This window comes from Ursus arctos, unplaced genomic scaffold, assembly GCF_023065955.2.
Source record: "Ursus arctos isolate Adak ecotype North America unplaced genomic scaffold, UrsArc2.0 scaffold_9, whole genome shotgun sequence".
Taxonomy (NCBI): Eukaryota; Metazoa; Chordata; class Mammalia; order Carnivora; family Ursidae; genus Ursus; species Ursus arctos.
The window spans coordinates 34,265,089-34,292,733 of NW_026623111.1; the positions used below are offsets into that span (position 1 = coordinate 34,265,089).

Genomic DNA, 27,645 nt, shown 5'->3' on the forward strand with positions numbered 1-27,645 from the left:
ATCTTAGTTTTTTCAGCTTCTGCTTTTTGATATGTGGACCCTTTGGTTTACAGAACGAAGAAATCTTATCTAATAATCTATGTATTTGAAAGACTTATTTTTGTAATTCTAGTGTAATAACAGATTTGCCTGCGACCAGTTTTTATTTTTGCTTTAAAAATTGTCAAGTATTTATTTCATTGCAAATTTACATAGCAAAACCATAAGTTCTCCAAGTTTAGATTTATTGGGGAGCGCTGTCATCCTTAATTATAGCGTTTTGAAGATGACTCTGTTATGCACCCTCAAAATTGCAATTACAAAAGGTGGCAAAATAGCATCCTGACTATATAAAAATATCAACTCCAGTAAGTGCTATAAATTTTATGAGTTAATATTTCAAACTAATAAGATAGGCATTAATCACATATGAATGTCTTTACAATAGGCACATATATTCCTCTTTTTATCTCATCACTCACAATGGGATGGTCACCCTTGGTTACAATCCCTTGGCCACCAAGAACTCTGGATTCTACCTCCTGAATATTGGTTATTTCTGCTGCTTTTCCTTATACCCTAATTCAGGCTCTTATCATGTTTAGTCTGTAGCCATTTTGACTATTGAGCGAGTGAATGACATACAAACTTCTATGTATGCTATTTATGGGTATCTTAATTGATAGGTGTATAAAAATATTCTATATTAATAGGAGATTATTACCCAGAGGTATGATACATTTTGAGGAGACGATGTCTTAAAATAGACCTCTGAAATTTGAAATCTGGATTACCTCTATGCTATTTTTCCTTTTGTTGCCATCTGTTAGAAACTTCAAATATTTGGTGAAGTTAATGGTAAATTCTAAAATTGTAAATGATTGAATAAAAAGCCATCAAAGTGGCCAAGTTTTATAAGTTTGTATCTTTTTTTTTTTTAAAGATTTTATTTATTTATTCGACAGAGATAGAGACAGCCAGCGAGAGAGGGAACACAAGCAGGGGGAGTGGGAGAGGAAGAAGCAGGCTCACAGCGGAGGAGCCTGATGTGGGGCTCGATCCCATAACGCCGGGATCACGCCCTGAGCCGCAGACACTTAACCGCTGTGCCACCCAGGCGCCCCGTAAGTTTGTATCTTCTTATTAAAAAAATAAAACAAAGAAAATACAGCAGGGTCTGCATTTGGGCAGACTGACTCGAATTCCACAACTGTTGCATTTCCCAGCAGAGGATCACCTAATCTAAAAATGTCATGGGTGTTCTGACTACTCCATAATGCAGAGGATTTTGTTTCAAGGAACAATCCCCTCTGAAAATGGAAATTTAAGCAGAAGACATTTTCGTGCCTTTTTGATCATTCTTCTTGACTCCAGTCATTGTTCGCTTTTGTCTGTCACAGATAAATTTTGAGAACTGACTTCAAACAAACCTATTAGCAAATTAGATTTGACTTTCTTAACCATGAAATACAACTTATGTTGTTGATTTTGTATTTGGTACCTACATTCGGTCCTTCTGGGACATCAAAAAGTATTTTCAAATGAACAGACAATTTAGGAACAAATGGCTTCACAGAAGCAAAACCTAGACGATGATGCCTGACCCCTGAGGATATGGGTGACGTTCAATTTAGCTGCAAAACTGCATTCCTGATGCATGTCCCAAATCCTCACCATGACTTTCGTGAATTCTTGAGGGTGAAGGGGGAATGAGGGTGGAGTGATCAGCATTCTTAAGCTCGCTTCTGCCACAGATGTATTTCTTTCTCTGCAGTTTCTCTCCTGTGCCATGGTGAAATTGATGTGAAATTTAGTCCTTTTCTGGCTTCTCCGTACATGATACCTCCAAAGCAAGCAGGAGCAGAATTTACTCAAGACTTGCTTTGCACTAAACAAACACGCTTTGACAGAGACAGCTTGCAATTAAACATGAGCTTCTTTAAAGTTGTTTTGGCTCAGGGCCCTTCACGTTCTTCACCACAAAGCCCTAGATTGCTCTATTTATCCTGGCCCTCCCACCCCCCACCCCCGTCTCTGTGTTCTCTTTCTCTGAAAGCGAAAACTAAGAATCTCTCTTGTCTCCTACGGAGCAGTGAGCCCATCCTCCTTTGCTGCCTCTCCGCTTCTATATTCCTTCCATTCTCAGACTCACCTTTTCCCTCAAGCTACCTCCCAACAAGGCCTATCCTTGAAACAGCTTTTTCCCTTAAAGGTATCTTGCTTGGGGCGACAATAAGAACCTTTTAAAACTCATATGAAGTTTGTCATTCACTGAATTAAAAAAAAAAAAAAAACAGTTTTAATTCGCTAATAGCTCAGGAAAGCATTCGGTTGGCTCCATAGTTGGTCGGCATCGGTAAGAAGACAAGCCCACTCTATTCCGTATTGGATGGTTGCTGGAGTTTAATGTCACCTTAATACCCCCTTTGTTACCTGTGGTAATCTATAAGCCTGCAGGGGTTGTATGATTATCAAAACACACGATGGAGGAGGCTGACTATATTACCAATTCATAATTTTTTTCAGCTGTACGCCAGGGACACTATGCGTAGCTACAGGCACTTTCTTCCTTCTTCAATTCAACTCTTACCTCTTTGTCAGAGATTATTGGATGCCTTTGTACAACTGCCAGATTTGCTTCCCTTGATCTTCAATGAGCTGTGTTTGTAGTAAAATATACTCTCAGTGAGTCTTTGCTTCATTTCTTTGCCTGCCTTAAAAATGATTGTCTAATTTGCTTAGTTTTTGAATTCGCCTTGAGCAGGGGCTAAGGCCCATCCCACCAACATCGGTGATGGCTTGGCACGGGGTTTGATGCTAGACTTTGCAAAGGGTCCTGCGTGCTCTCGCAATTGAGTGTTGGACTTTTGGAAACTATCTGATGTAAAACACTGAATTCAGGAGTCAGTGACGTTTCTCCTGCACTGTGAGGAACGGTATCTGGATGCATGTGGAGTTTTTCTGGAGGAGAAATGCTATGTGTTCGTAGTCTTCAACATATAAGTCCTTAGCAGTGTACGTACCTTACTGGGGGCTTCCAGATGCCTTGTTGTCACTGTTGGGTGTGTGTGTGATATCAGTCTTATATTTTAGCTGATTTGTTCGTGAATGCTGGGCTGGGTCAACCAGTGCTATGATTGTTTTCCTGCTTTTTTATCCAGACCAGAAATGTCAGGGGTAAAGAGATGATAGTTTAATTTAGTCTCGTAGAAAAAGGTACTGATACTTATGGTCTGATATAGACAAAACTGGTAATGAACCAGAATTTAGTTTCTGAGTGTTTGCCGGCATCTTTTATTTAAAAATATGCCCATATATATGCAACTGATAAATTACTGAACGCTACATCTGAAACTAATGATGTACTATATGTTGGCTAATTGAACTTAAATAAAAAAACATGTATACATATATACACAAAAAAATATCCCCATATGTCACAGTAGCCTTTGAGAAACTAGTTGGATGCATTTTATTATTTGTAGCACGTTTTTTAGCATTAATGTTTGTGGACTGGTATGTATATATTAAGTTGAACAGTAACAAATTGCTGATGTTTGATCATTTTTGGCCATGATGGCAATGCCGTGTCATTCAACTTTATTTTGTTCAAGAACAAAGAGTCACTGCGGGAAGGGAGACTGTGACCAGATTGCAAACTACACCCATCAAGGAGACAGGCCACAGAATTCAATCCTGTTATATCCAGTTATCCTAACACTAATCTCTAAGTTGGGCAGTACTCACAGGTGAGTGGGAGGCCAGATGTGGGTGAAGAGCAAGGAGAACAAGTATCCTACTTTTGGTCCTTTGATTCTGAGTCTTGAGGATTCTTATCCACTAGGGAGTCCAAAGCTTTGGAGAGGAAGCCCACCGCACGGTGTTTCATTCAGCAAATATTTATGAGAAACTAATAGGAGTCCAGTCCCATGCCAGGTGCCAGCTACACACAGTGTTACATTAAATAGCTGTTGTCTCTGCTCCCATGGAGCTTACATTCTACTGGGAGAGAGGAACAGGTAAATAAGTATGTACTAAGTTACAGATTGTGAACTACTAGGAAGTTAATAGGATCAGGATTGGTAGTAATTAGAAAAAGAGTTTAATTAATTTGGGTGATCTGAGAAGGTCTGTGTAAGGATCTGGGATTTGAGGCTAAGACTTGGAGCTTTGCAATGAGGCCATCACAAAGAGAGCCTGGGAGTTGTGCATTCTGATGGTAGAGACTGTGTGCATTGAAGCACGTGCCGATACTCTAAGGCAGCAGAAGGTTGACCTGTTCTAGGAGCTGAAAGAACATGGGGGATAAGCCCAGTGGGAAGTTTGTGAGCTTGAGACCGAGGTGAGACTGAGGTGGGTCAGACTTAGGACTATCTGCACAGGATCCTATAGGTCACGGTACGAGATCTGGCTTCTGATATAAATGGAAGGCAGAGGAGTTCAATGCTTTTAATCAGGAGAATGGCAAGTGAAGTGACCCTTCTGACTTTATAGAATATTATTGTGGTCTCCATGGAGAAGGGAAGTGGAGGCATGTAAGAATAAAAGCAGGGAAAGTGCCAACCCTTGGAGTAGGCTGTCAGCAGTAGAGGTGATGAGAAATGGGTGGATTCCATCTGGACATTGCAGGTGAATCGACAGGATTTCCTGATTGGGTTGGACATGAGGTGATGAAAAGTGAAGTCAAGATTGATGGCTAGGATGCTGATTGGAGGAACTAGCTGCTTGGTGGTGCCTTTTATAGTTTAGTAACTCGGTGCTTTGGCTTTGAAAGCCTGGGTAGTTTCCATGCGAGGGTTGATGCTTCGGGTCTTAGAGGCTGCCCCATTTATGCATTCTAATAAAAATCTTTGGCTTTTATTCTCATACCTCATATACCTTAACTGGTTAATTTCCCACTTTTAAATATTTTTCCCCATTTTGTTTTATTTTTGAAATGTTTCTGGGGCTCTCTTTATCTTAATTTTCTTAGTCTGTGGTGGCTTTGGTTATAATATTTTATTTCACTAATATCTTTTTCCTAGTTTTTATATGCTTCATTTTATCTAGTTTTCATTGATTATATTACATTTCTTTTTATTCTTGGAATCTACTTTTTTAATTTTACTTTTGACTGCTTCAAGTATGCTTTCATTTCTCTTAGCTTATTTCCTCTTTTTAGTATTGGTATATTATTTTTTATCTATGACCATGCTTTGCCTTATGAAATGGTGGGTAAGGTAAATGGTCATTTCATGGATAACTTTTGCATTAGCCCATCTTCTAAATAAGAGCACTACATATTTACCCTCTGGACATTCCAAAACAGACCTGTCCTTTGACAGATAGCCTCTATTTCCACCCATTTACTTCTGTGCTTCAGGAAGACAAATAGGAGATACACAGGTCAGAACCTTAGAGCAGAAGTTTGCCTTCCCTGATGGCATAAATGAAATGCTGAAACGGTCTAGGGGACCTAAGAAATGACAAGATCTAAGAGCTATGTTCTTTATCATCTACCATCACTGAACATTGGGCAAAACTTGTAATATATTAATATCATGGTGTGTGAGGATAATAATAAAAGTTATAGTAATGATAGTAGCAATGGGCATTATTTATTGAGCACTTACTATGTTTTATGTTAAACTGTGTCTTAATGTGTTAGTATCGTGCTTTATTCTCATAGCATCCCTTAGAGGTAGATATTATTTGGAAAATATATATATTTTAAAATGGAAAAAGTGAAGTTCAGTGAAGAAAAGCATAGATTTTGGAGCCAGGGGGACCTAGATGTGAACCATGACCCTGATAACTGTTAGCTGTGTGACAACCTTGAACAAGTACTCCTGTGACACTTACAATTTTCTAATCTCTTTGAGTCTCAGTTTCCCCATTTTAAAACTTAGGATTTTAAAAAATGTTTTGCAGGGATGCAGTAAAGTTTAAATGGGTAGTGCTTATAGAGCACATTGTTAATGGGATGTGCTCAATAAACTACCAGAGGCTTCACTTAGGGCCATTGCTCAAACCCCTCCCTCCCATACCCCTTAAGATCTGTCCTCCTGGCATTTTCCGACCCCTGAAACAGCCAAGTTTCTCAAGAGATGAATCACAGGAGGCTTATAACTTTGAAAAAATCCCAAGCTTGCTTTCTTTGGAGGCTACAGAGGCCAAGACAAAGGGAGATGACAAAGGAGGACCGGGCTTTGTTCTCAGTCCAGATTTAGAGACCTGAGTTTTATTCATCCTTCCTGACCTGCCTACACAATTAGTTCCTCGGTGTCCTTCTCCAAAGAGAAGACATTTCTGGCAGGGAGAGTTCCTAAAGGAGTGGGGAAAGAGTCTAAAAATATCTATAAGAAATCTTTCTGGACAAGGCTATTATTGCCATCCTGTTTTACTTCTTTTTCTAAATTCCTTGTAGCTGAAAAAATTCTTAAATTTTGGACAGTACCCAGGAGTTTATGGTGGCCTCCAACTCACTTCTATAACGTCATCCTCATCCTATCTCTATCTATCTCTGTCTCTGTCTCTATAAACCTACGTAAATCTGTCTGTCCATCCGTCTGCCCGTCCATCCGTCTGCCCTTCCATCCATCCATATGTATGTATGTCTATATCTATGTATCTATGTGGTTATCCATCATTTATATAAATCATAGGTTATTGGTTCAAATAAAGTAGAATTTATTTGCCTCTCAAGTAGGTTCGGAGCTGGTGCTGCTCCGGGAGTGATTTTTATCTTACTCCACCTCCCTTCAGGGTGAGTCCTCGCTTCCTGGTTAAAAATGGCTCAACTCCATTACACTTTTTTCCAGCTTATTAAAGGTAAAAGGAATAAGTATAGGATGATCTGTTTGGTTTTAGGATCTGGCCTGGAAGCTGTACGCATTACTTCTCACATCTCACTGGCAAGGTCTCAGTCACATGGCTCAGTCACATAACTGGCTGGGAAAATAGTCTTTGGCTATAAGCTATGCGTAAATAAATTTCAGAGGATTCTCTGACTAAAAAGGAGAATGGATAGTGACAGTAGAGTGGAGCTAATTAATATTCTCTCCTCACCAGTCATAGAAGGAGGACAGTCCCACAACAAGGAGGTCACTGCAGTTGATTTAAAAAAGAAAACAGTTGACAATGAGGCTTTCAAGATAGATCTTTGGAATTAGGCTCGGTGGCAAATCCATTCCTTCTACTAGTCTGCTGAAAACAACAACAATAAACAAATATGATTCTCATGACTAAGGCTCTGTGTGGGCCTGGTACGATGCTAAGCACGTCACATGCCTTATCTCATTTAATTCTTACAACTCTACCAGATAGTGATATTTTCCTCTTCATTTTATGGCTGAGAAAACTGAGGTTTTGAGGGCTTAAGTAACTTGCCCAAGCTGTACACCTGATTAAGTAGCAGAGACAGGATTTAATATGTGGCCGAACCCACAGTTTTAACTCCAGCGGTTCAGCCTTTCCAACATACCTTGTTACCCACACGACTCACTCCCTTTCACCCTAGGCTTACAGGAAGAGTCTCATATTCTTATCTTCGTGTTCTGAAGACACATAATAAATGGACTCAAATGGTGATCGACTCCAGTAGAATGAAAGGAGTCATGTGACTCATGGCTGGTGGGCTGGTTACTTTCTGTTTTTCCTTCCAGATCCTTTCTGTCCCCATCAGTGGCCTGTTCTGAGCCAAAGCAAGGCAAACTTGACAGATGCCACCACGTAGATTGCTTTGCCTTCTGACTTCAGTCAGAGGGAGGCTAAGGGGGAAATCTGAGTGAGGCAGGAGAGAGAGGCTGTTTGTGTTCTCTGCTCCCTTCAAGCTGAGTTCGGAGGTTGCTGAGTTCCTCTCAGCCTCTTTCCCATGGCTGCCTCTTTTGTTAAGCTCAGTCATATAATACCTTCCTCAAGATTGCTGGACCCGGGGGTAGTTACAACTTTGTTGTTGCCCATCCCCAGTGTTTCACCAAGTGAAATGTTTGCTGAATGTCGTCCACACTTCTGTAGATTATCCCTTCATTAAATGCTCCTCAATTAAACTCTGGGCATCCAAATTTCCTGCTGGGATCTTAAAAGATGCATTGGGTTATTCTCATGAGTTTAAAAAGAATGATTATGAGACAACTCATGACTCTTTAGCATTATAGTACCTTATAAAAATGAGATATCTGTTTGATTTCATGACCCCGAACTTCAGAACACTGCAGAAAAGTCTTTCTAGGTAACAAGTAGATAGGGGTGATAATTTCACTAAGCACATAATAAGAGAGAGAGTAGTTTTTATTGAATGCGTAAGCTTCGGTGCTGATTCTTCAGTAGGCTGTCCGTGTCTAAATATCCTTGGATCCTATCTGGGATTTAAGCCTATTCAAGTAGGAACTCCCTCCTATTAATGGAATTATAATTGACATTTTGATCAACTAATTATATTTCTCAATTCCCCTCATTATATGAATCTTCCTCATGTATTTTTCCTGCTGAGTGATTAAATACCCATGTTATCCAAGAAAAATAATCAACTCAGTTTTTTTCAGTAATATTGTTCACTAACTGTCCTTAGTTTCTGACTTTCCAGAGACCCTTCACCAAAAGCTAGTTAAATCTCTCATAATAAAGACTACTTTCGCAGTTCTACAACTTAGCTAGAAAGCCTCCAAATTTCATATCACCTTTTCTTTTCTTTTTTTTATTTAAATTTAATTAGCCAACATATAGTACATTATTAGTTTCAGATGTAGTGTTCAACAATTCATCAGTTGCAAAGAACACCCAGTACTCATCACATCACATGCACCTTTTGTTTTTAATAAGTCACTTTCATCCCAGTTTGTATGGCACACCACCTCCCTTTTTTTTTTTATTACATTCTCTTTACTTTATGGTGGCATCATCCAAAAACAATGTAATACTCTTGTTCATCTTGACGTTTCTTTTATTATTTATTGACTCTAGGTAGGAAATATTTGCAGACCAAATTTTGTGCACTCAGAATTAATCCTAAATTACAATTTTTCTCAAAGACTTCAACAACAACAACAATAATAATAACAGCAACAAATAAACAACTACCATTTATTGAATTCCAATTATGTGTCATACATTGTTCTAGACTTATATATCATCTCATGTAATTTTTACAACAACATTATAAACATAATTATACCCAATTTACAAATAAGGAAACTGAATCTTAAAGAGTTTACATTATTTGTCTAAGTTAAATTAATTTGTAAGTGAGGGCACTAGGATTGAATCTGGAGTCTTATTCAGAAAACCTTTGGTTGTCAAAATGTACAGGTGGGACTACATCAAACCAAAAAGCTTCTGCACAGCAAAGGAAACCATCAACAAAATGAAAAGGCAACCTCCCAAATGAGAGAAAATATTTGCAAATTATGTATCTGATAAAGGATTAATACCCCAAAATATAAAGAACTCATACAACTAAATAGTGAAAAGATAAGCAATCCAACTAAGAAATGGGCATATGATCTGAATGGACTTTTTTTTTTTTCAAAGAAGACATACAGATGGTCAAGAAATCCATGAAAAGGTGCTCAACCATACTAATTATCAGGAAAACGCAAATATAAACCATAATGAGATACTGCCTCACATCTGTTAGAATGGCCGTGATCAAAAAGACAGGCAAGAACAAGTGTTAGAGACGATGTAGACATAAGGGGACCCTTGTGCGCTGTTGGAGGGAAAGTAAATTGGTGCAGCCGCTGTGGAGGATAGCGTGGAGGTTTCTCACAGTATTAAAAATAGAACTACCATAGGATCCAGCAATTTCACTTCTGGGTATTTATCTAAAGAAGACAGAAGTACTAACTCAAAAAGGTATGTGTACCCCCATATTCACTGCAGCAATGTTTTCAATAGCCAAGATATGGAAACAACCTCAGTGTTCATCAGTGGATGAATGGATAAAGAAATTGTGATATATATATATATATTTCAGCCATAAAAAAAGAATGAAATCCTGTCATTTTTGACAACATGGATGGAATTGAGGGCATCATTCTAATACGTGAAGTAAGGAAGATAGACAAAGACAAATACACTATGACCTTACTTGTGGAATCTAAAGGAAAAAAACCCAAACAATGAATTCATAGCTATAAAGAACAGATTGGTGGTTGCCAAAGGTGGGTATGGGACAGGGAGGCAAAATAGATGAAGGGGGTCAAAAGGTACAAACTTCCAGTTATAAAATAAATAAATACTGGGGATGTCATGTACAGCATGGTAACTCTAGCTAGCAATATTGCATTGTGTGCTTGAAAGCTTTTTAAGAGAGTTAGATCTTAAAAGTTCTCATCAAAAAAGTGTGTAACTATGTGCTGTGATGGATGTTAACTGGACTTACTGTGGCGATCATTTTGCAACATATACAAATATTGAATCATTATGTGGTATACCTTAAACTAGTAAAATGTTATCTATCAATTATATCTGAATTAAAAAAACTTTTGGTGAACTTAATCACTGCATTCTAAAAATCAGTTTATGCAGAGAATTTCGTGACACAGTAGACAATAGTCTTAAGTCTATTAAATAAAATAGTCTTCCTGGCTTCTAGCTCAGCTCCTACTACTATATATATATATATATATATATATATATATATATATATATATATATATATTTAACCTAGTGACTTGATGTCACTTTTATATGATATGATAATAATTTTAAAGGAACAAGAATAAATAAATAAATAAATAAAGGAACAAGCAAGATGGCCTTTTGCATAGAAAAGAGAATCATAGATCCCCATGACCATCTACTTCGATGATATGGCTTTATTATAAAAAGATCAAGATTGGCCTCCGTGAGGAATTGTTCTTTATAGCTACACTGAAAAAAAAGTGGCTGGGCATTAATTACCCAAAACCTAAATCACTGTCTTTGGCAGGCATTTTTTAAAACCCCCCAATCAGTATTATATAATTATACAAAGCCAGTCCACTAGTTTACGGTCAGTTTTGCAGTTTTTTTCTTCCTGCCAGGGACACGGGAAAACTGTGCTCTTTAGAATGAGATTTTCTATGGAGGTTTACCGTGCTTTATAAGACACTGGAGGGATATCGCTACACCTGCTTTGAACGTTTTCCAGGCCTCAGTGTTTGGTGTAGAAGTCCAGGGTCTCAATGGAGTTTGTTCAGGTACTGGAGATGATCCAGAGCTGATTCCTGAAGTAAATTCGGCCTTTGTCAGCAGGGCTCAGGTGGCCTGTCTCCAGGCTGATGTAACCTCCCGTTCTGGTGGGCATGGCAGCCCCAGAAACAAACATTTATTGAGCATATCCTTTGGCAGTGACCGTGCTAGGTGCTGGTTGAGCTCCTTGAATGCCAACCCTGCCATCTGCTCTCCTGATTACACAGCAGAAAGATCCTTTAGCAACTGGCACCAGACAGTCCCAGCCTCCTGGTCTCCGTCAGAGCGTGGCCTCCAGCGGTTTGCTCTTCACTTCCCATCAAGGGCCCGGCTGAAGCAGCAACGGTCAGGGGAAAGCATTCACATGGTGTTCGTCCTCTCATGCCTCTAGGTGTCTCGCGTTCTAGCATCAAAGCGAATCAGCTTGCAGCTTTACGTCCACCGAGGTGCATTTTGATTTATGCCTTTGCTTAGCTGTCCTTTTGAAATCAGCCAGCATGATAAGAAACAGCCGTTTGGAATTTAATGCTGTATTGACTCCCAAACGGCTGAAGACAACATGGCAAATGCTTACTGAGTGTCTGTGGTGCACCACGCGAAGCACTGGGTCCTTGAAGACGTCGTAGCCCCTGTAATCAGCGCCGGGCTCACGGTGCAGTGGGGCGAGCCCACAGGAAGGAATACCAGTTTTTGTCTGGGAAAATCGAAGAAGCTTCATCGAGAAGGTTAACATTTCAATTGGGTTTGGAAAGACGTCGAGAAGTTTTCCAGGAGACGGTGGGAAGGATGGAAGAGACTTTGGGCAAAGGTACAGAACATGTGCAATGGCACCTTATCTCCTGGAAGGACCTGGTATGTCCAGGAGAAGGAGAGAGGTTCAGAGTATTGGGAGTATATGGTGTTAAAGGAGAGGGCTGGAAGGGCTGGTGCAACCAGACGGTGGAGGTTTTTGTCCCCTGCACTGAGGAGTTTGGGTGTCATTTCAGTTGCCAGAAGATACTCCAAACAGCAGCGTAGGGTGTTCCGTAAAATAGAGAGAAATATATGGCAGGGAGGTAGTTAAGTGAGAAGCAAAAGGAGCCTGCTTGAAGCCAGCAGGAAGGATGAAAACTTGTACTATTTGAGTCCAGAGCCACTTCTGTGCGGGCATTTATTTGGAGACTATATTTTTATGGCTAATGAAAAAGCAGGGGTACTATTTATTATAGTAGCCAGATCATCTAAGGTATGATGGCAAGACATTACGTTGTTAGACGACTACAGTAAGAAAAACTTTGTTTCAACTGAGGAGCTAGTTTAGAATTAAATTTAAGGCTCAATCCTAGCTACCATTTTAAAATGTATTTAGGACATTTCTTATGTCCTGAATTTTTATTCAACTTTTATTTTGTTATATCATTGTATGGATCTTTTATTGAGGGCGACTTTCTTAGTAAGATGAAGTGATGTATGAATAAATGTAAATAAAAACGAAGACAAAATAATATATAATATATATGTTTAATGCACAATATGCTTTTATGTATATATACATTAAAAGTTGTGTGTGGTTTTGGTTAACGAGAACATTTTTAAAAAATTTTATTTGACAGACAGAGAGAGAGAAAGAGCACCCAAGCAGGGGAAGCAGCAGAGGGAGGGGGAGAAGCAGGCTCTTCATTGAGCAGGAAGCCCGATGTGGGGCTCGATCCCAGGACTCCGGGATCATGAGCTGAGATGAAGGCAGACGCCTAACCAACTGAGCCACCCAGGCGTCCCAAATGAGAACACTTTTTTTAGTTCTTCTGGACCTCTCAGAAATTTCAGGTCAATAGTTTCCAAACATGGATGTTCTCTGTGGGCTCGTGGAGACTGGATATCAGCGTGGAAATCCATCAGCCTAGAGAGCTAAAATCTATATGTGTGATTTTAAGTAATTCTTCAGAAAAAAATACTTAAGTGTTTGTATTTGCTTATTTCGGTTTTTGATGGTGATATTTGGAAACCCTTGACCTGTAACTCTTCACAGAGATCTGGAAGAGTATGATGAATCCAAGCTGGCTTATACCAACCTTTAAGTTTTCCTCAGCTTATTGGTAAAATAGATTGCCTACACTGTGGCCTGGTCCCTTCCCTATGTTTCTTCCAGGGCACTAATCCAAAATACTCTGCAGAATCTGGAAGTTTCACTGAACATAGTTTCTCTTATTTTGAATCAAAGGAAATGTGACCACAGAAAGTCGTGTACATGTGATATTTGGTAGCCTTATTGCCCTAATTAATTTCCTTCCTTCATTCCATCTATGTGCTCAGTTATCTACTCTTTTTCATAAAGATAACAACTTAATCATTACTCTACGGAGTTTCCCCTAATCTTGTTGATTAGGTTAATTGCACCTTACTATATATATATACCTTTACAACATCTTGCACCAACATCTCTTTTGAGGTATTTATGACAGTTAGAAATTAACATCATTTGTGTGATCTTTTGTTTAACATCTGTCTCCTCCAAAAGATTTTATGTTCACTCAGGAACAGGGAGCCTATTTGTTTGTTTGTTTATTGTTTATATCTCTAACACTTAGCACGGTACCTAATGCATAATGGAGGCTCAAAACTGTGTTGAATGTGAACATGAGCATGAATGAGTATGAGGGCACGCTTTTGCACGTTCATGGATCAAAAATGATGGTAAGTGTCTGGTAGGCCTAATCAGCAAGGGGCTGATATCTTTTCTCAGCTTGTTCTTGTTCCTTGAAGGTGTGAGTCTCTTTTTGGTGATTTATATGACTATGGAGACTGTCTTATCTTCATCTGAGAAGCTTGTTACATGTAAAATAAAGTGGTTTATTCACATGTCACAGCTCACTGCTCAGAATTTTAAGGTGGCAAGAATTGAAGAATAGAGCTAATTTCATGTATTGAAGTTGATAATGAGCTATGTCTTTTCCCTGGAATATGCAGTGTATTTGAAACAACCAAATAAGGTATCACACTGATAAAAGAAAGAAACTGGGCTCTTCCTTAGCTTCTCTGGCACATTCAAATGAATTGTTTAGAATCATTGCAGTGAAAGCTTTCACTCACTTGACTTTCTTGGGCACCTTGTCAACAGGGAATCCTAATCCTAGACTGTCGTGTTCCTCAGGCTCAGATTTATCTGTAGCATTTTTTCACTAATAAATTATATCAGTGGGCAGATAGCATGCATGGCATCATGGAAAGAGTGTAGGTTTTAGAGGCAGCACGACCTGAATTCAAGATCTGGCCAGGCTTTGTGTTGATTAGCTAAAAGGTGCTGGGCATGTTCCTTATTTTCTTCAAACTTTACTCTCTTTATTTAAAAAAATGAGATAATAACGCTTACTTTGCACCGATGATTAAAATAGCCAGGAAGGCACCCCGCACGTTACTCTTATCGTTAATGTCAGGATTGTATTAATTTTCGGAAAAAAATTCTGAATCAATTGAGAAATACATTAAAAATATTTCCATAGGTATCCTGGAAGTCTTGGTAAACCATGCCAAGTCATAGAAAGATGAATTAACTTCTACTTGCGTAGAACTGAACGGTAGACTTACATTTTAAAAGCTAACACACTCACATGCGATGCTCTTAGGGAAAAGAGTGTTCCCTAAGAATGTCAATACTTAAACAAAAATACACTCCCCTTTTTGGACACACAAGTGTTTTTATAGACCAAGTAATAATTAGAATGTTTCTGATGGAAAACTGCAGGGAATGAGACCTTTGGAATAGGGAAATGCAGGGCACAGCCAGGCACGTTGAGAGATACCCTAAGCAATGTTCCAAGCCGCAGGATGGGAGGAATCGAATTTTTCCCTGAGACTTGCCAGCGAGGCTGCGATCCCCGTCCTGCTGCTGCTGCTGCTGTTGTTTCGGAGCAGAGAGGACGGCGATGTCCTTGTCCTGCCCTGTAAAAGCTTGCACTTACGTTCGGCCAGGACTGGGTCGGGTAGGGGTTGGGGCCGCAGGACCCAGTGGGGAAGTGGGGGATTTTGACCACTGTTTCTGTTCAGTACTTGGCAAAAGAGCAGAGAGCTCATTCCGAGGAAAGGATCTGAGGGCCAGCCAGGGGCACTTGTGGGTGGATGCTATATTGTGTAGCAGCCGTGAGAGAGGGACCAAGTACTCAGCTTCCAGGTCTCCGGTACAGAGCAGAATTGTTCCCACCTTCGGCACTTGGTACGTCATCTGTGCACCAGACCGCAGGCGCGTCTTGAAGAGCAGTGACTAGCATGCATTTAGGTATATCGCTTCATCTGAGGAAAGCCTGTGTTTCTATTGAAACGTGGAAGCCACTCTTGTACTGTTGATGGTGCTGGAATTGGCTGAGGCAGGGCAAATTTCCTGTATTGATGGGTAATGAGAAAGTCCTTTCCTGGCCTATGCATTGTATTCTGAACAACTGACTGGGGCTCATTGACAGGCTGAGATAAGAAAACTGCTGGGAAGCAGATGCACGATAGCTTCTCTGGGTACATTCATTTTGTTTGGGGTCATTGTGGTGCATGTGATTTCACTGAAGAAAAATGAGTCATATATTCTCCTTGCTGCTTCCGTTCATGGACCGGATTCCCCCGGAGCTTTTCCCATTTTAGCGCGTAGCTGACTCTTAAAAGAAACAGAATGCAGCAAAAGTAAAATATTACCAGTTATTGCTACGATTTAGAATTTCATGTTTTGTTTGGTGCTTTCGTTACCTCGGTTCCCACTGTAGGTGTGTCTCTTCTGTCCTCCTGGCCAAGCCACTCCCAAGCCAAAGAATATACCGTGCCTCGTAGAGCTACATATATCCTCCGTAGCCCTGAGTGTTCGTTCATCGTACTGTTCAGTACATCAAGTCGACATTTCGGATGGTGATTAAGGGGACATGAATTTTAGAAGATAAACTGAAGTAAAATAAAACCCAGAACGAAGGGCTCTTCTACACCAGTACAGAAATCGCCTACCCTGTCTTAGAAACCCCCCTTCAGCTGGAGTCCAGATCAAACGGCGCTAAGCTCGGTTTGTTGGAAAGCAGATCCTTTCCCCGTGTTAGGATTTGCTCACTGTCCCCTGCACCACCCACTTGACGCTTTTCTTTTCCATTCTACCTTGTGGCTTACTTTGTGGGGTGTTAACATAAAAATCTGTTGCAACCTTCTTAAGAATGAAGACCTTTTGGGGCGCCTGGGTGGCACAGCGGTTAAAGCGTCTGCCTTCGGCTCAGGGCGTGATCCCGGCGTTATGGGATCGAGCCCCACATCAGGCTCCTCCGCTAGGAGCCTGCTTCTTCCTCTCCCACTCCCCCTGCTTGTGTTCCCTCTCTCGCTGGCTGTCTCTATCTCTGTCAGATAAATAAATAAAATCTTTAAAAAAAAAAAAAAAAGAATGAAGACCTTTTACATTTTTTAAGTGAGTCTTTGTGTTTTCCACCGTGCCTGGCACGAATTGAATCCCAGAAGTATTTACTGTGTGATGCTATTTCTCCCTGTCTTGTTGATTAATCAGAAATTGATTTAGCACTTCTTCTGTGCCAGCAACTGTTACTCTGTGCCAGGGAGAGGTTGTGAACGAGGCATACGTGGTCTCTGCCTTCGATCAGAAATCATTTCCTGCCTTCTCTATGCCTCTGCTTTGGGAAATTGAGTAGCAGAACGTAAGAGGCTGGACAGGAAAGGAGAAAGGGGTCTGTGAGTTTGTTGGAAAGTGCAGACATTGCCCCTGTTCCCATTTTCATGGTCAAGTTTTGGAGGTGAAAAACAAAGGCCCTGGAGCAAGTTCCCTGCTTGTGTTCAAATTCCCATTCTGCTTGCTTTCCACATGGCCTTGGAATTGTTGCTTCATCTCACTGAGGCTCACTTTGTGCTATTAAATAGAGTCTACCACTTCAAATCAGATGATGTTGGGTGCTTGGTTCATAACGTGTGCTTAGTTAGTATCAGTGGTTATTAATTTCATTATTACTATTAGCTGCTGCTATCTTTACATGCATGACTATAAGAAGGGTCATGTCAGCACTGCTGTGAATAAGGTGGAGACAGCCCCGGCTGGGAATTTGCTCAATGGTTTCCTTTTCCAGATGGCAGAGCTGCCTTCGGGCTCTCTGAACAACTCTGAAGGGGACGGGTGTGCTAGAACCTTCCGTATTTGGACCTAATCTGAGAATCAGAGGCTTCCCGGCTCTTACCTCCTGCTGGCAGTCTTCCTTTTGCTCCCACTAAGCCTTACTAAATGGGAGAATATGTGAAGGGGATAAGAAATTTCCTCCCCTTTGGACTCCTGGTTGTAAGTTTACTTAGATCTGCGGAGAAGAATGGTGTTCAATATCTTGTGGGTTAAGCTCTCTCCTGGCTAGAACTTTATTTCCTCCAATACTAACAAAATGGATTTTCTTTCCCCCCCACCCTTTCTTGTTAATAGGGTGCTGAGAAAATTTTGTCAATGAATGAATCAGGAGAACTGCAAGACCTCTTAACCAAAATTGAGGTAATTGTGCTTTTAGCAACTTATTTTTAGTAATCAAAATGTTTAACACATTCTGATTTTAACTGAGTTTTCCTAATTGAATTTCCCCCCCATGTTCTTGCAAATATGGAACAGGATACATGTGGCAGCTCGCATTTGATATCACCTGCCATTAGGTTTGCTCCAGCGGGAGTGACTTTGGTGTTAGCTTCTACGAACCTCATACTATTAGGTGAGGATTCCGGTCAACGTTATTAGAGCCTAATTCTTTGTAATAGAGACATTGATGAGGTGTTTCTGAATCAGGCAATTGTCTCGAAGCACATTAACAATTTTTCATTTAAAATATTTTTCCCATGGACCAGCTTATCATTTCTAAAGATTATAGAAAAATGGTTTCTCCAAAAGTGCATACTTTAATTTTGTTCCAATCTTTATAATTATAGCATCAGAACAGTTCTTGGTTCAAATATATAATGTATCAAATTAATATGGAACCAGGAAGCCTTCTGCTAAACTATTTTATCAGCCTGTTTCTATGGTAGGAAAGTCATGTATTTTCTTGCCCAAACTGGGACACTTTGAGAGTGAAAAGGGTGTATGAATAATTGTTCTGGGCCAGCACACATGAACCAGGACATTCCCAGGTGAATTGGGTGATATGGTCACCCAGTATCTATATGCTACTACCAGCTCTTCTTGCTTTAGAATCATGTCGGATTCTCTACCATTTTTTGTACTTCCCTTGAAAGAGAGAACTATTTGTGGCTTCTTCCTACCATTCCTTTGTGCAAGCTGTTTTCTCTGACTAGAATGTTCTTGGTCCAATTCCTCATTTCCTTCCACCATCTTTAAGACCCACGTAGAGTATCCCTTCTTCCCCAAATCAGTCCTGGTTCTCTCACCTTGGAATTTCTATAACCCTCTTTTTGTTGGATGCTTATCAAAGTTTTCTGACTTTTGTATTACTTTTCTTGGATCATTTGACTCATGTCCCAAATGAACTATGTGCTCCTTGGTGTTAGGAATCATGTCTTAGTCATATTGTGATCTTTCCCAAAGGACAAACACAATGAGGACTGGTTCTCCATAGTCTGAAACTCCTCAGCTTGAAAATCTGTATGGATGGATTTATTTTTTTTCCCCTTTGTCCCTATACTTGACTCCAACCCCTTGAAATTTGGCATATCTTTTTATTTAAATGATTTAACTTCGTTAATGTATATTATTATTTTCTGTGTACTTTTTAAATTTATGTGATGCTGTTATGTATTATACCTAATTTTGTTGCAAATTATTGTCACTAGGTACTATGTTTTTAAGGACTATCTATGTCACTATGTGAACATTTAATCCATTTCTTCTAAGTACTCCATAATGGAACTATTTTATATCTGTATTGTCCAACGTAGGAGCCACAAGCTACATACGGCTACTGAACGCTTTATAGCCACTATTATAGTGAATAATATGGCTAGTGTGACTGAGAAACTGAAATTTTAAATTTATTTACTTTTACTTGATTTAAAATTAAATTTAAATAGCCATCTGTGGCTAGTGGCTCCTGTTTTGGACAGTGCAGCTCCATGGTGACCATCCACTATTTTTTATCTACCTACTTTTCCACCGATGGATACCCAGATGTCCTTCAACACCCTTCTCAAACAGTGCTGCAGGAACAACCTTGAACATGTCCCCTTATATTTCTCTGGGAGTAGAAATTGTTTAAGCATACACTTGATTTTCCAGGGAGATTGATCTCCGTAATGGTTGCATCTTGCAAATAACACCCTCTTGTAGAGAAAAAAGTTTAGTGTGTTCCTATATTCTTTTGTTTGTTTGTTTCTGCATTCTTGACTATTTTACATTGTTCTCTAATGTACTGTTCTCTATTTTTTGTAGGGTAGTAGGTATAAAGATATATTGTCTTATTGTTCTAATTTACATTTTTCTAATTCCCACTGAGTTTGGATATCCCATTTATGCTTGTTAGATTTTAAATTTCTTGTGTAAATTGTGTATTCTTACACCTTACATGATAAATTCTTAGAATTGTCTTTTTTTTTCTTGGTTGGTTTTCAGAAACTCCTTCTGTGTTCTAAATATTAATTTTTTGTTTGTTTTAGTCATTGTCAATATGTCCTTTCCTTTTTTCAGTTTCTTTCATGATGTCCTTCACCCAGTAGAAATCCTCTGATAATAATCAAATGGATCATTCTTTGTCATAAAGAAGTAACCTTTCATCTTAAGGTCACATTGATGTTATCCTACATTCCTTTCTATTAACTTTATAACATTTCACATATAGGTCTTAATTCATATAGAATGCACTTTCATTTTCTCTTCTTTCTTTCTTTCCTTTTTTTTTTTTTTTTTTTTTTTTTGTGAGTAAAGCGATAGAAGTTTATTAAGTGAAGATACAGAAAAAGCTCTCGGGAGTGAGAGGGGTCCCGACAGCGTTGCCCTTCATTTTCTCACTTACGATGAGATAGCTTCCCCAAATCACCTACTAAATAATCTACTATTTTTGTATTGCTTTGTTGTGCCAATTTTATATCATAGTAAATCCCCATATATACTTGGGTCTTGGCTTGAGCTCTCTAGTCAGTTCTATTGTCAGTTCTTACTGTACCGATATCATATATTTTTATTTCTGTGGTTTAACAGCATCTTCTGGAGTCATATAGGGTAAACCTCTCTCATTACTCTTTTTAAAGATTGATGATTGGCTTAGCTGTTCATGGACTTTTATTCTTTGAGTCTATAATCCCTTAATTCAACTTGATTAACCCCGTCATGCTATATAAATATAACCTTTCTCTCTCAGCTCAAAGTGAACAGGAAAGAAGATTTTGTTCTTTTCATTAAGTCTGTCTCCATTCTACAGATGACATAAGTAAGGTGCAAATATTTAAGACAATTCTTGATGTTGAAAAGAATTGTATGCTACTGGGTTCTGCTGTTGTAGTTGCTGTAAGGTGCTATAACTCTGTTGGGCTGCTTTTCCCATATAACAAAACTGGGAGAGACGTTGCGGCCGTCCAAGAAAGCCCTAAACTCTGCCTGTGAAAGAGGCTAGGGCTTAAGGCACACTAACCTAGGTAAAGATACTGCCCTTCAGGAGAGGCAATTGGAAGAGCCAAGAAAAGTGGGTAAGGGATGCAAGATTCAGGTCTAAACCTATCCCATTCTTCAGGTTGACTTTTGGCAGTGAAGTAAGAGTTAAATATTCATGAAGTTGGAAATATTGGAGGCTTAACTATGTAGCAAGCAATATTCTTGATGTTTTACATGTATTAAGTCATTGAAACCTCACAACAATTCTGCAAGTTGAGTTCTCTTATCCCCATTTTATTAACAAGGCAATGGAGGCACAGAAGATTAGATCAGTTGCTGAAGACCTTACATACAGTGTTTGATTCATGATTCTAATCACCTTGACTCCAAAGCCCATCGTCTTAAGCATGAATCTATTCTGCCATGCCTCTCAACTTAAGTCTGGGAAATCTAACCATACATGGCAGGACCCAGGGCTCAAGTAGACAGAGCATTAGATCCAGGGAACAGGCTAGATTTTAACTCTAGGCTCTGAAACTAGGGGTGGGGCATCCTGGAAGACAGATAAATTGGTGATAACTTTAGAGATCTTGCCAAGTTCTGGTTTGCTGTTACTTGGTGCTACATGGTAGACGATGACTGTCCTGGTCCTTATAATTTAGGTCCTAGTTTTCAGTAGTTATTCCAAATGATGGTGAGGAAAGAGGCATAGCAGTTGCAGGACCATTAGAAATGGAGTCAGCAAGTAATTTCAAATTTCCCAGTCAAAGAATCTTAGCATACATCCAGCCCAAGTGAAAATTGCTCTGGGAAGCTGAGTGGGCCGGATTCATTAATGAAGATCGTCAGTGGACCTACCCGTGAGGAGCTTGGCCAAAGCCAGCAGAAGCAGGTGGAATATAGCCATAGCTGCTATGGATACTTGGGCTCACTGGTGCTGGGTGCACCACATTTCCTGAGACGATTTTGCAGGGGATCCTCCCAATACAGTAGGAGCTCTGTGTGGACACAAGATCCTTGTCTATTTTGTTCTATTCTCTCCTTCTAGTGCCTAGAACAGGGGTTGGCGAATAATAGACAATAAATCTTTGTTGAGCAAAAAGATGAATGAATCCTCTTTCATCCAAGGTTTCTTTTTTGAGAAGGCAAAGCAGTTAACTGATGAAAAAGGAGAGAAAAATCGTTATTTTATGTAGGATAATGCTTGGGTGAGAAGGATGGAATGAAAACACCATCTGAGTAAAATGTATTTATTTATATATTTATGTATTTCTTTATATGAATAAACAAGCTGGAGATTAGAAGCAAAGAAGTGTTTAAGGCTCCCCCTAAACAATAACCATGATGGATAGCTGATCCTGCCAGTGTCCACACAGAGAAAGCCAGGGGAGCCTTGAGATGTATTAGCAAACACCTGGTTATGGCAGACACTGAATTAAAGATTGCAGATGGTAGAGAAGCTCCACGCAAGCTTTTGCCTTGCTATTTTTTTTAAAGATGCGAACAAACATTCTTGTCATTTCTAATGAGATTGCCAACATAGTGTCCATTTCCTGTACTTTTTTCTTGTAAAATCTGACTCTCCCCTGAGGACTGGACTACTTATTTATTGTTCATGAAGAACAGAGGTAAGATTTTCAGCTACACATGGAGGATGCTAGAAATGGCACAGGCTATTTTTACGGGGCATTGGAGCTGTCACAAACTGTCCCAACCCTCCCCTGGGAAGCATAGTTCTGGATGATCTCCCCTCCCACGGGGGGTGGCCGTGGCATATTCACAGCGCACAGCGGCACAGCGCCACCTACTCACCTGGGAAATCAGGCCATGGACTCTGTCTGCCTCTCTCTGAAATCTGAACATATTTTTAAGTAGGTTTGTAGCAGTCCATCACCCTAGGTTCAAGGACCAGACTCATATATTTAGACTTACACATTTACGATAGTAAGCTACAGATTTCCTGTGTCTGCGTTTTGTTCAGTGGCTTCTTTCTCAAGTCTGCAAATGGAGGATGCCTGAAACTCTGATTATCAGGAAAGATTGTGTCTATTAGCAGCTTGATCAGACAGAGAGAGGTGTTTAGCAGGCACTCAGCAAGGATTTGCTGAATTAAATTGAATATAGTTTTAAAACAAAATACATAGACAGAGGTAAATTGTCCAGAGATGATTATATGCCAAGTGTGCACTCTTTGACAATTTGTTATATGGATAAGTTTGCTTCATAGACAATCTGGATGATGAGGTTTATGGTTACAGGAACTCAGATAAATGACTTCCTCTTCACTGGACTACTTAAAGAGTCTTTCAAGCTCTACTAGAATAGGAATAGATAATCTGAGTTTAAAAATAATAAATACATTCATTTCCTAATCTTGAGGAAGACACTGAAAGCCTTTGATGGTTCTATATTAGATAAGGGGAAAAGCTCTTTATATTTCTGAATTTGAGTTTGTGCCACAAAGGAAATCTATCTGACAGCCATTCATAAGCTCCATCCTTTTACCCTTGTCCCCTTGGTCCTTTGTTAGAGACTCCGGAGTTCTTCTGTGCTTCAGTTCGGATGACTGCGGTATGGAGCAGACTTGGTCAAAGACCTAAGGGTGGGGCTGAGATCTACTATGAAGTGAACAGGAAAGTGTCTGGTTCCCTGCTTTATCCCCAGTGCCTTGTACAGTGCCTGGCAAGTAGGCCCTCAATATTTGTGGAATGGATGAATACATGGACGTGTCTCACCTGCTGAGTATCTGTTTGTTTAAAGTCTCTCACCAAGTACATGTGAACAGAAATAGGCAAAAAGGGAGGATAACGTCTCCCTCCTTTTTTCTTGAATTCCACCCCAAAGAGACATGCCTCTACCCAAACCACTATTCAAAGGAGGGCCATTCTGTAGACTCAGCCCTCTGTGTGCTATTCTCATCCGGGTCTGCATGGCTTCTCGCTTTGCTGGGCTACAGGGCACGGAAGAGCTAATTCCTTCAAGTTCAGGGTTTCTGCAATAAACCTCTTCATTGAAAGTGGAAGTCTGTTTTGTTGCTATGAATAGTGACTATTGCTAACTTCGGTTATTTCTTCTTCCTCCTCCCTAGAACATTGTCCCTATTTAGGGGACTTTTCTAGCTCTTTCAACATCTGTCCTGGAGGCAGAACTGTCTACTTAGCTGCATCTAATACATCGAATCAAAGCCGGTTCTTTCTCTTTGTAGAAACTCTTCTAAGTTGGAACCACGGCCTAACACAAGTATAACTTTATAATAAAAGTACTCTCTGAAGGAGACAGCTAGAAATAACTGAATTATTTATTTTTATTAGAAGAACAAATGGAGTAGATTGTGCTGGATGACTTAACAGGAATGAGATTCCTGGAGGCTAATGGAGCAGTGGGAGCTCCAGACCTGCTCACCCCCACCCCCACTTCTGCTTCAGTCACGGCACTTATCATTTTAACTCTTATTGGTGTGGGGATCCCATGTAATATGTTATTGGACATGAGCATGGATGTAAATAAAGGTTAAAAACTATAAAGAAAGACCGTGGGATTTGCTGTTTTTTGTTGTTTTACTTAAATTCTAGTTAGTTAGCATACAGTGTAATATTAGTTTCAGGTGTACAATATAGTGATTCAACACTTCCATATATCACCTGGTGCTCCTCACAGCAAGTGTGCTCCTTAATCCCCATCACCCATTTAATCCATCACCCGCCCGCCTCCCCTCTGATAACCATGTTTGTTCTCTGTAGTTAAGAGTGTGTTTCTTGGTTTGCTTCTCTTCTCCCCACCCCCAGTGATCATTTGTTTTGCTTCTTAAATTCCACATATGAGTGAAATCATGTGGTTTTATCTTTCTCTGACTGACTTGTTTCGCTTGGTATAATACTCTCTGGCTCCATCCACATCGCTGCAAATGGCAAGGTTTCATTCTTTTGGATGGCTGAGTAATATTGCATTGCATGTATCTGCCACATCTTCTTTATCCATTCAAGTATCAAGGGACACTTGGGCTGTTTCCATAGTTTGGCAATATTTGAGACATACCTATATAAAAATTGATTTGTAATCTATCTGAAATACAAATTAACTGGGCATCTCATAGTTTTAATTGCAAAATTTGATGACCCTATTCCACTTGGAACCCAGACCTAGTTAAAATCCAGCACTAATGGGTGAAGTCCTGGACTCAGAGGCCCTGCAGTTCCTTTCTCCAGGACCTAGGCCAGCCCAGCATCTGTTCTGACCAGTCAGGGCTCTTACTGTACAAGTCATTATATATTTTTAATATAAACTCCTAGCATAGCTCTAGTCAATGTCAAGGACCTATCTTTTATCATATTCTTTCTAAAATTTAATAAGAACACCATTATTTACTAATTCTCCTATAATTTGCTTTTAAACTACCTTCATTTCCTATCACTAGGTTTGTTTTTACTCAAAGCCGTTGGGTTTTTTCTAAAGACTTTGTGATATTATGTAAAATTATAAATTCACTATACCATGTTTTGGTCAATTCTTACATAAAGGAATGACAAAACCCACCTACAAAGTAACTAGATTGCTATACACACTCAATCTAACCTTTGGGGAAGTTTTGAATCTATAATCTTGGTAAAGTTCCTTGTTTGTTTCATTCAGCTTGCCAGCCACTACTTTCCATCAAAGTGATTCTGTGCCACTAAAAATGAGATATCACATGGATTTTGCCTTCTTGATATAATAGCTAAGTCAAACTGTGATTGCCAGTGAACTTTGCTATAGAGAGAGAATGTATATCTGAAAAGGAGTCTGGGAACATACAGATTTTCAGGCAATCATGCCCTTCATGTTTGTTCCCCAAAGTACATTCCTTAAGGTACTAATTGTGAGAGAATTAGAGTTGTTTCCTGGGAGGAGGGTTATCACAGCTGTATGCGCTGGGGAAATGGTGGGTTACACCCTGTTATCAGGTTCCTTTTCCTTTGGGTGCTTTGGAGACTTTAGTATGTAGGGTTGTGAGTCTCTGGAGAACAGCCATACATGTGTGTGTGTAAAGTATGTTTGAGCGTATTTCTGCGTGTGCGTATAGAAACATATTTTCCAATCTTATTTTTGCAATTATTCTCTTCACAAAGCCAAGCCTTCAAACATGGCTGCAGACTCCTATTTTGCAAGTCAGAAGCTTGGTCTTAATTCACGTTTCTCTTTGTATTCCTTCTGTAATGACTCCTTCCTAATCTCCCCGCGGCTGATGGATGCCACTCGTGGACTCCGGCAAAGGATATGTGCTCAAAGAAGCAAATAGGAATGTGTGTGAATAATTTTCAAAATATTAGCCTCAACACTCCACATAGTTATCTCCATTCCAGTAGGAAGGTATTTGTCTTTACGTGAGGTAGAACGGCGGATAGCCGTTGTGGGAAGTTTTATGGACTTAGATAAATGTCTTAAGATTTCAATGCCTATTTCCTTAAATATAAAATGAGGGTAAAGATGCCTGAGTTATCTGCTTTGCAGTAGAAGGTGTCTGTACGTGTAAAGGATGGGGTGAGGGAAGATTCTATACAATATGGCATTTGAAAGTGCTTTTAAAAAAACAAAGCATTATTCCAAATGCAATACAACAATAAATCTTCAGTTGATCTTGGCTCCTCCACTCTTCAGCTTTTAGTTTTCTGATTTTCCAGGCTCATTATTAGTGATACTCTTCTATAAACAAAGATATAAACTGTTAAGAGATACTACAGGGAAAGCTACAGTACCTTCCTCTAATGCGAATAACCATTTCCTGAATAGCTTGGTTTGTAGATATGTGTTTTCATATGATAGATTTCCTGGGATATGGACGCCTTTAACCTAAAATGCACCAGCCTTCACAAACCAAGGTTGTCCTATTGATGGCCATCAATGGCATGATAAGGAAAACTTCAGCGAGCTTTCCCCCTGGGTCTGATGTGCATAAATGGTCTGTGATTTCAAGTCCACTGTCATATTATGCCAATATTATTTTACGACCATCCACAATACGGAATGACAGGGAGGCTGATTGAGTTGTTCACGCTAACGCATTTTCTGTCCTCTCTTGTCTCTCTGCCGCCCTCTACAGAGAGTGCAGCATCCACATGAGTGTCCCTCCTGTGGAGGCTTTGGCTTTCTTCCGTGCTCCGTCTGCCACGGGAGCAAGATGTCAGTGTTTCGAAACTGCTTTACAGACTCTTTCAAAGCTTTGAAGTGTACTGCCTGCAACGAGAACGGTCTTCAGCGCTGTAAGAGCTGTGCTGGTTAGGTGGACCTCCCACCCGCGGCGCCACCTCGTTTTATTAACCAAAGTCAGTAGTATGGTTTATACGTTTTTTTTAAAGGTCATGTTTATGGACTGATCAATAAACTTTATGACAATTGCCTTTGTTTTGAATTTTTGCTGTGGCCATTTTCATTGATTTATTAAATAAATGTTTGTTTCACAACGATGTGCCATGCCCTGTGCTAGACCCTGGTTTCTACTTGAAATTAATGGAGCACCCAGGAGCATTCCAGGATATCCAAACTCTGATTTGTTAAATGTGTTTGATTTTCTGAAGAGATGACAAAATATATCTAATGGTGCCTATTGCAGTGTCACCCTTTTGTCTAGAAAGAGTTAATCCAACTCCCGAGATGCATAATGCATTTCTATGTATCTCAGCTACAGAGAGGAAGAGGGCTCTGGACAGTGGAAAGGAATATGATCATATTTTTTAAAATATTTGCTTTGTGCTGTTGTCACTGAAAGCCCTCCAAAAAGGTACTGTCGTATTTTTGAGCTGGACATAGTTTGAACACATAGGCAATGTTAGCAAAGTAGACAAAAAGAAATTTTGTAATAATTATTGGTTGATGCCTACCTGTACGTGTGTCTGTATCCTGATGGAGTCCCTTATGAATGACTGTAATAAATCATTGCTCAATATTTGAAAAGGTAATCAAAACATTTTACACTTTGGCATTGTAAAAAGCTATACAGCTTTACCGAGTACTTTCTTATCAGTGAGGCA

At 39.7% G+C, this 27,645-nt stretch overlaps 1 protein-coding gene across 2 annotated transcripts in view; it reads left to right on the forward strand.

Annotated features, from left to right (window-relative positions):
• GRXCR1 (glutaredoxin and cysteine rich domain containing 1) overlaps positions 1-27,013 on the forward strand; it is a 296,287-nt gene extending 269,274 nt beyond the window's left edge. Inside the window, exons 3-4 of one of the 2 annotated variants that reach the window (XR_008958379.1) lie at positions 17,540-17,605; positions 26,718-26,738. Coding sequence is in view for 1 of the 2 variants with exons in the window: in XM_048211780.2 (XP_048067737.1) it covers positions 17,540-17,605; positions 26,718-26,897 (246 nt within the window). In the remaining variant the exon portion in view is untranslated. Of the gene's footprint in view, positions 1-17,539; positions 17,606-26,717 lie in introns of both variants that reach the window. The other variant, XM_048211780.2, reaches the window with a different exon arrangement.
• The last annotated feature ends 632 nt before the right edge of the window (positions 27,014-27,645 follow it).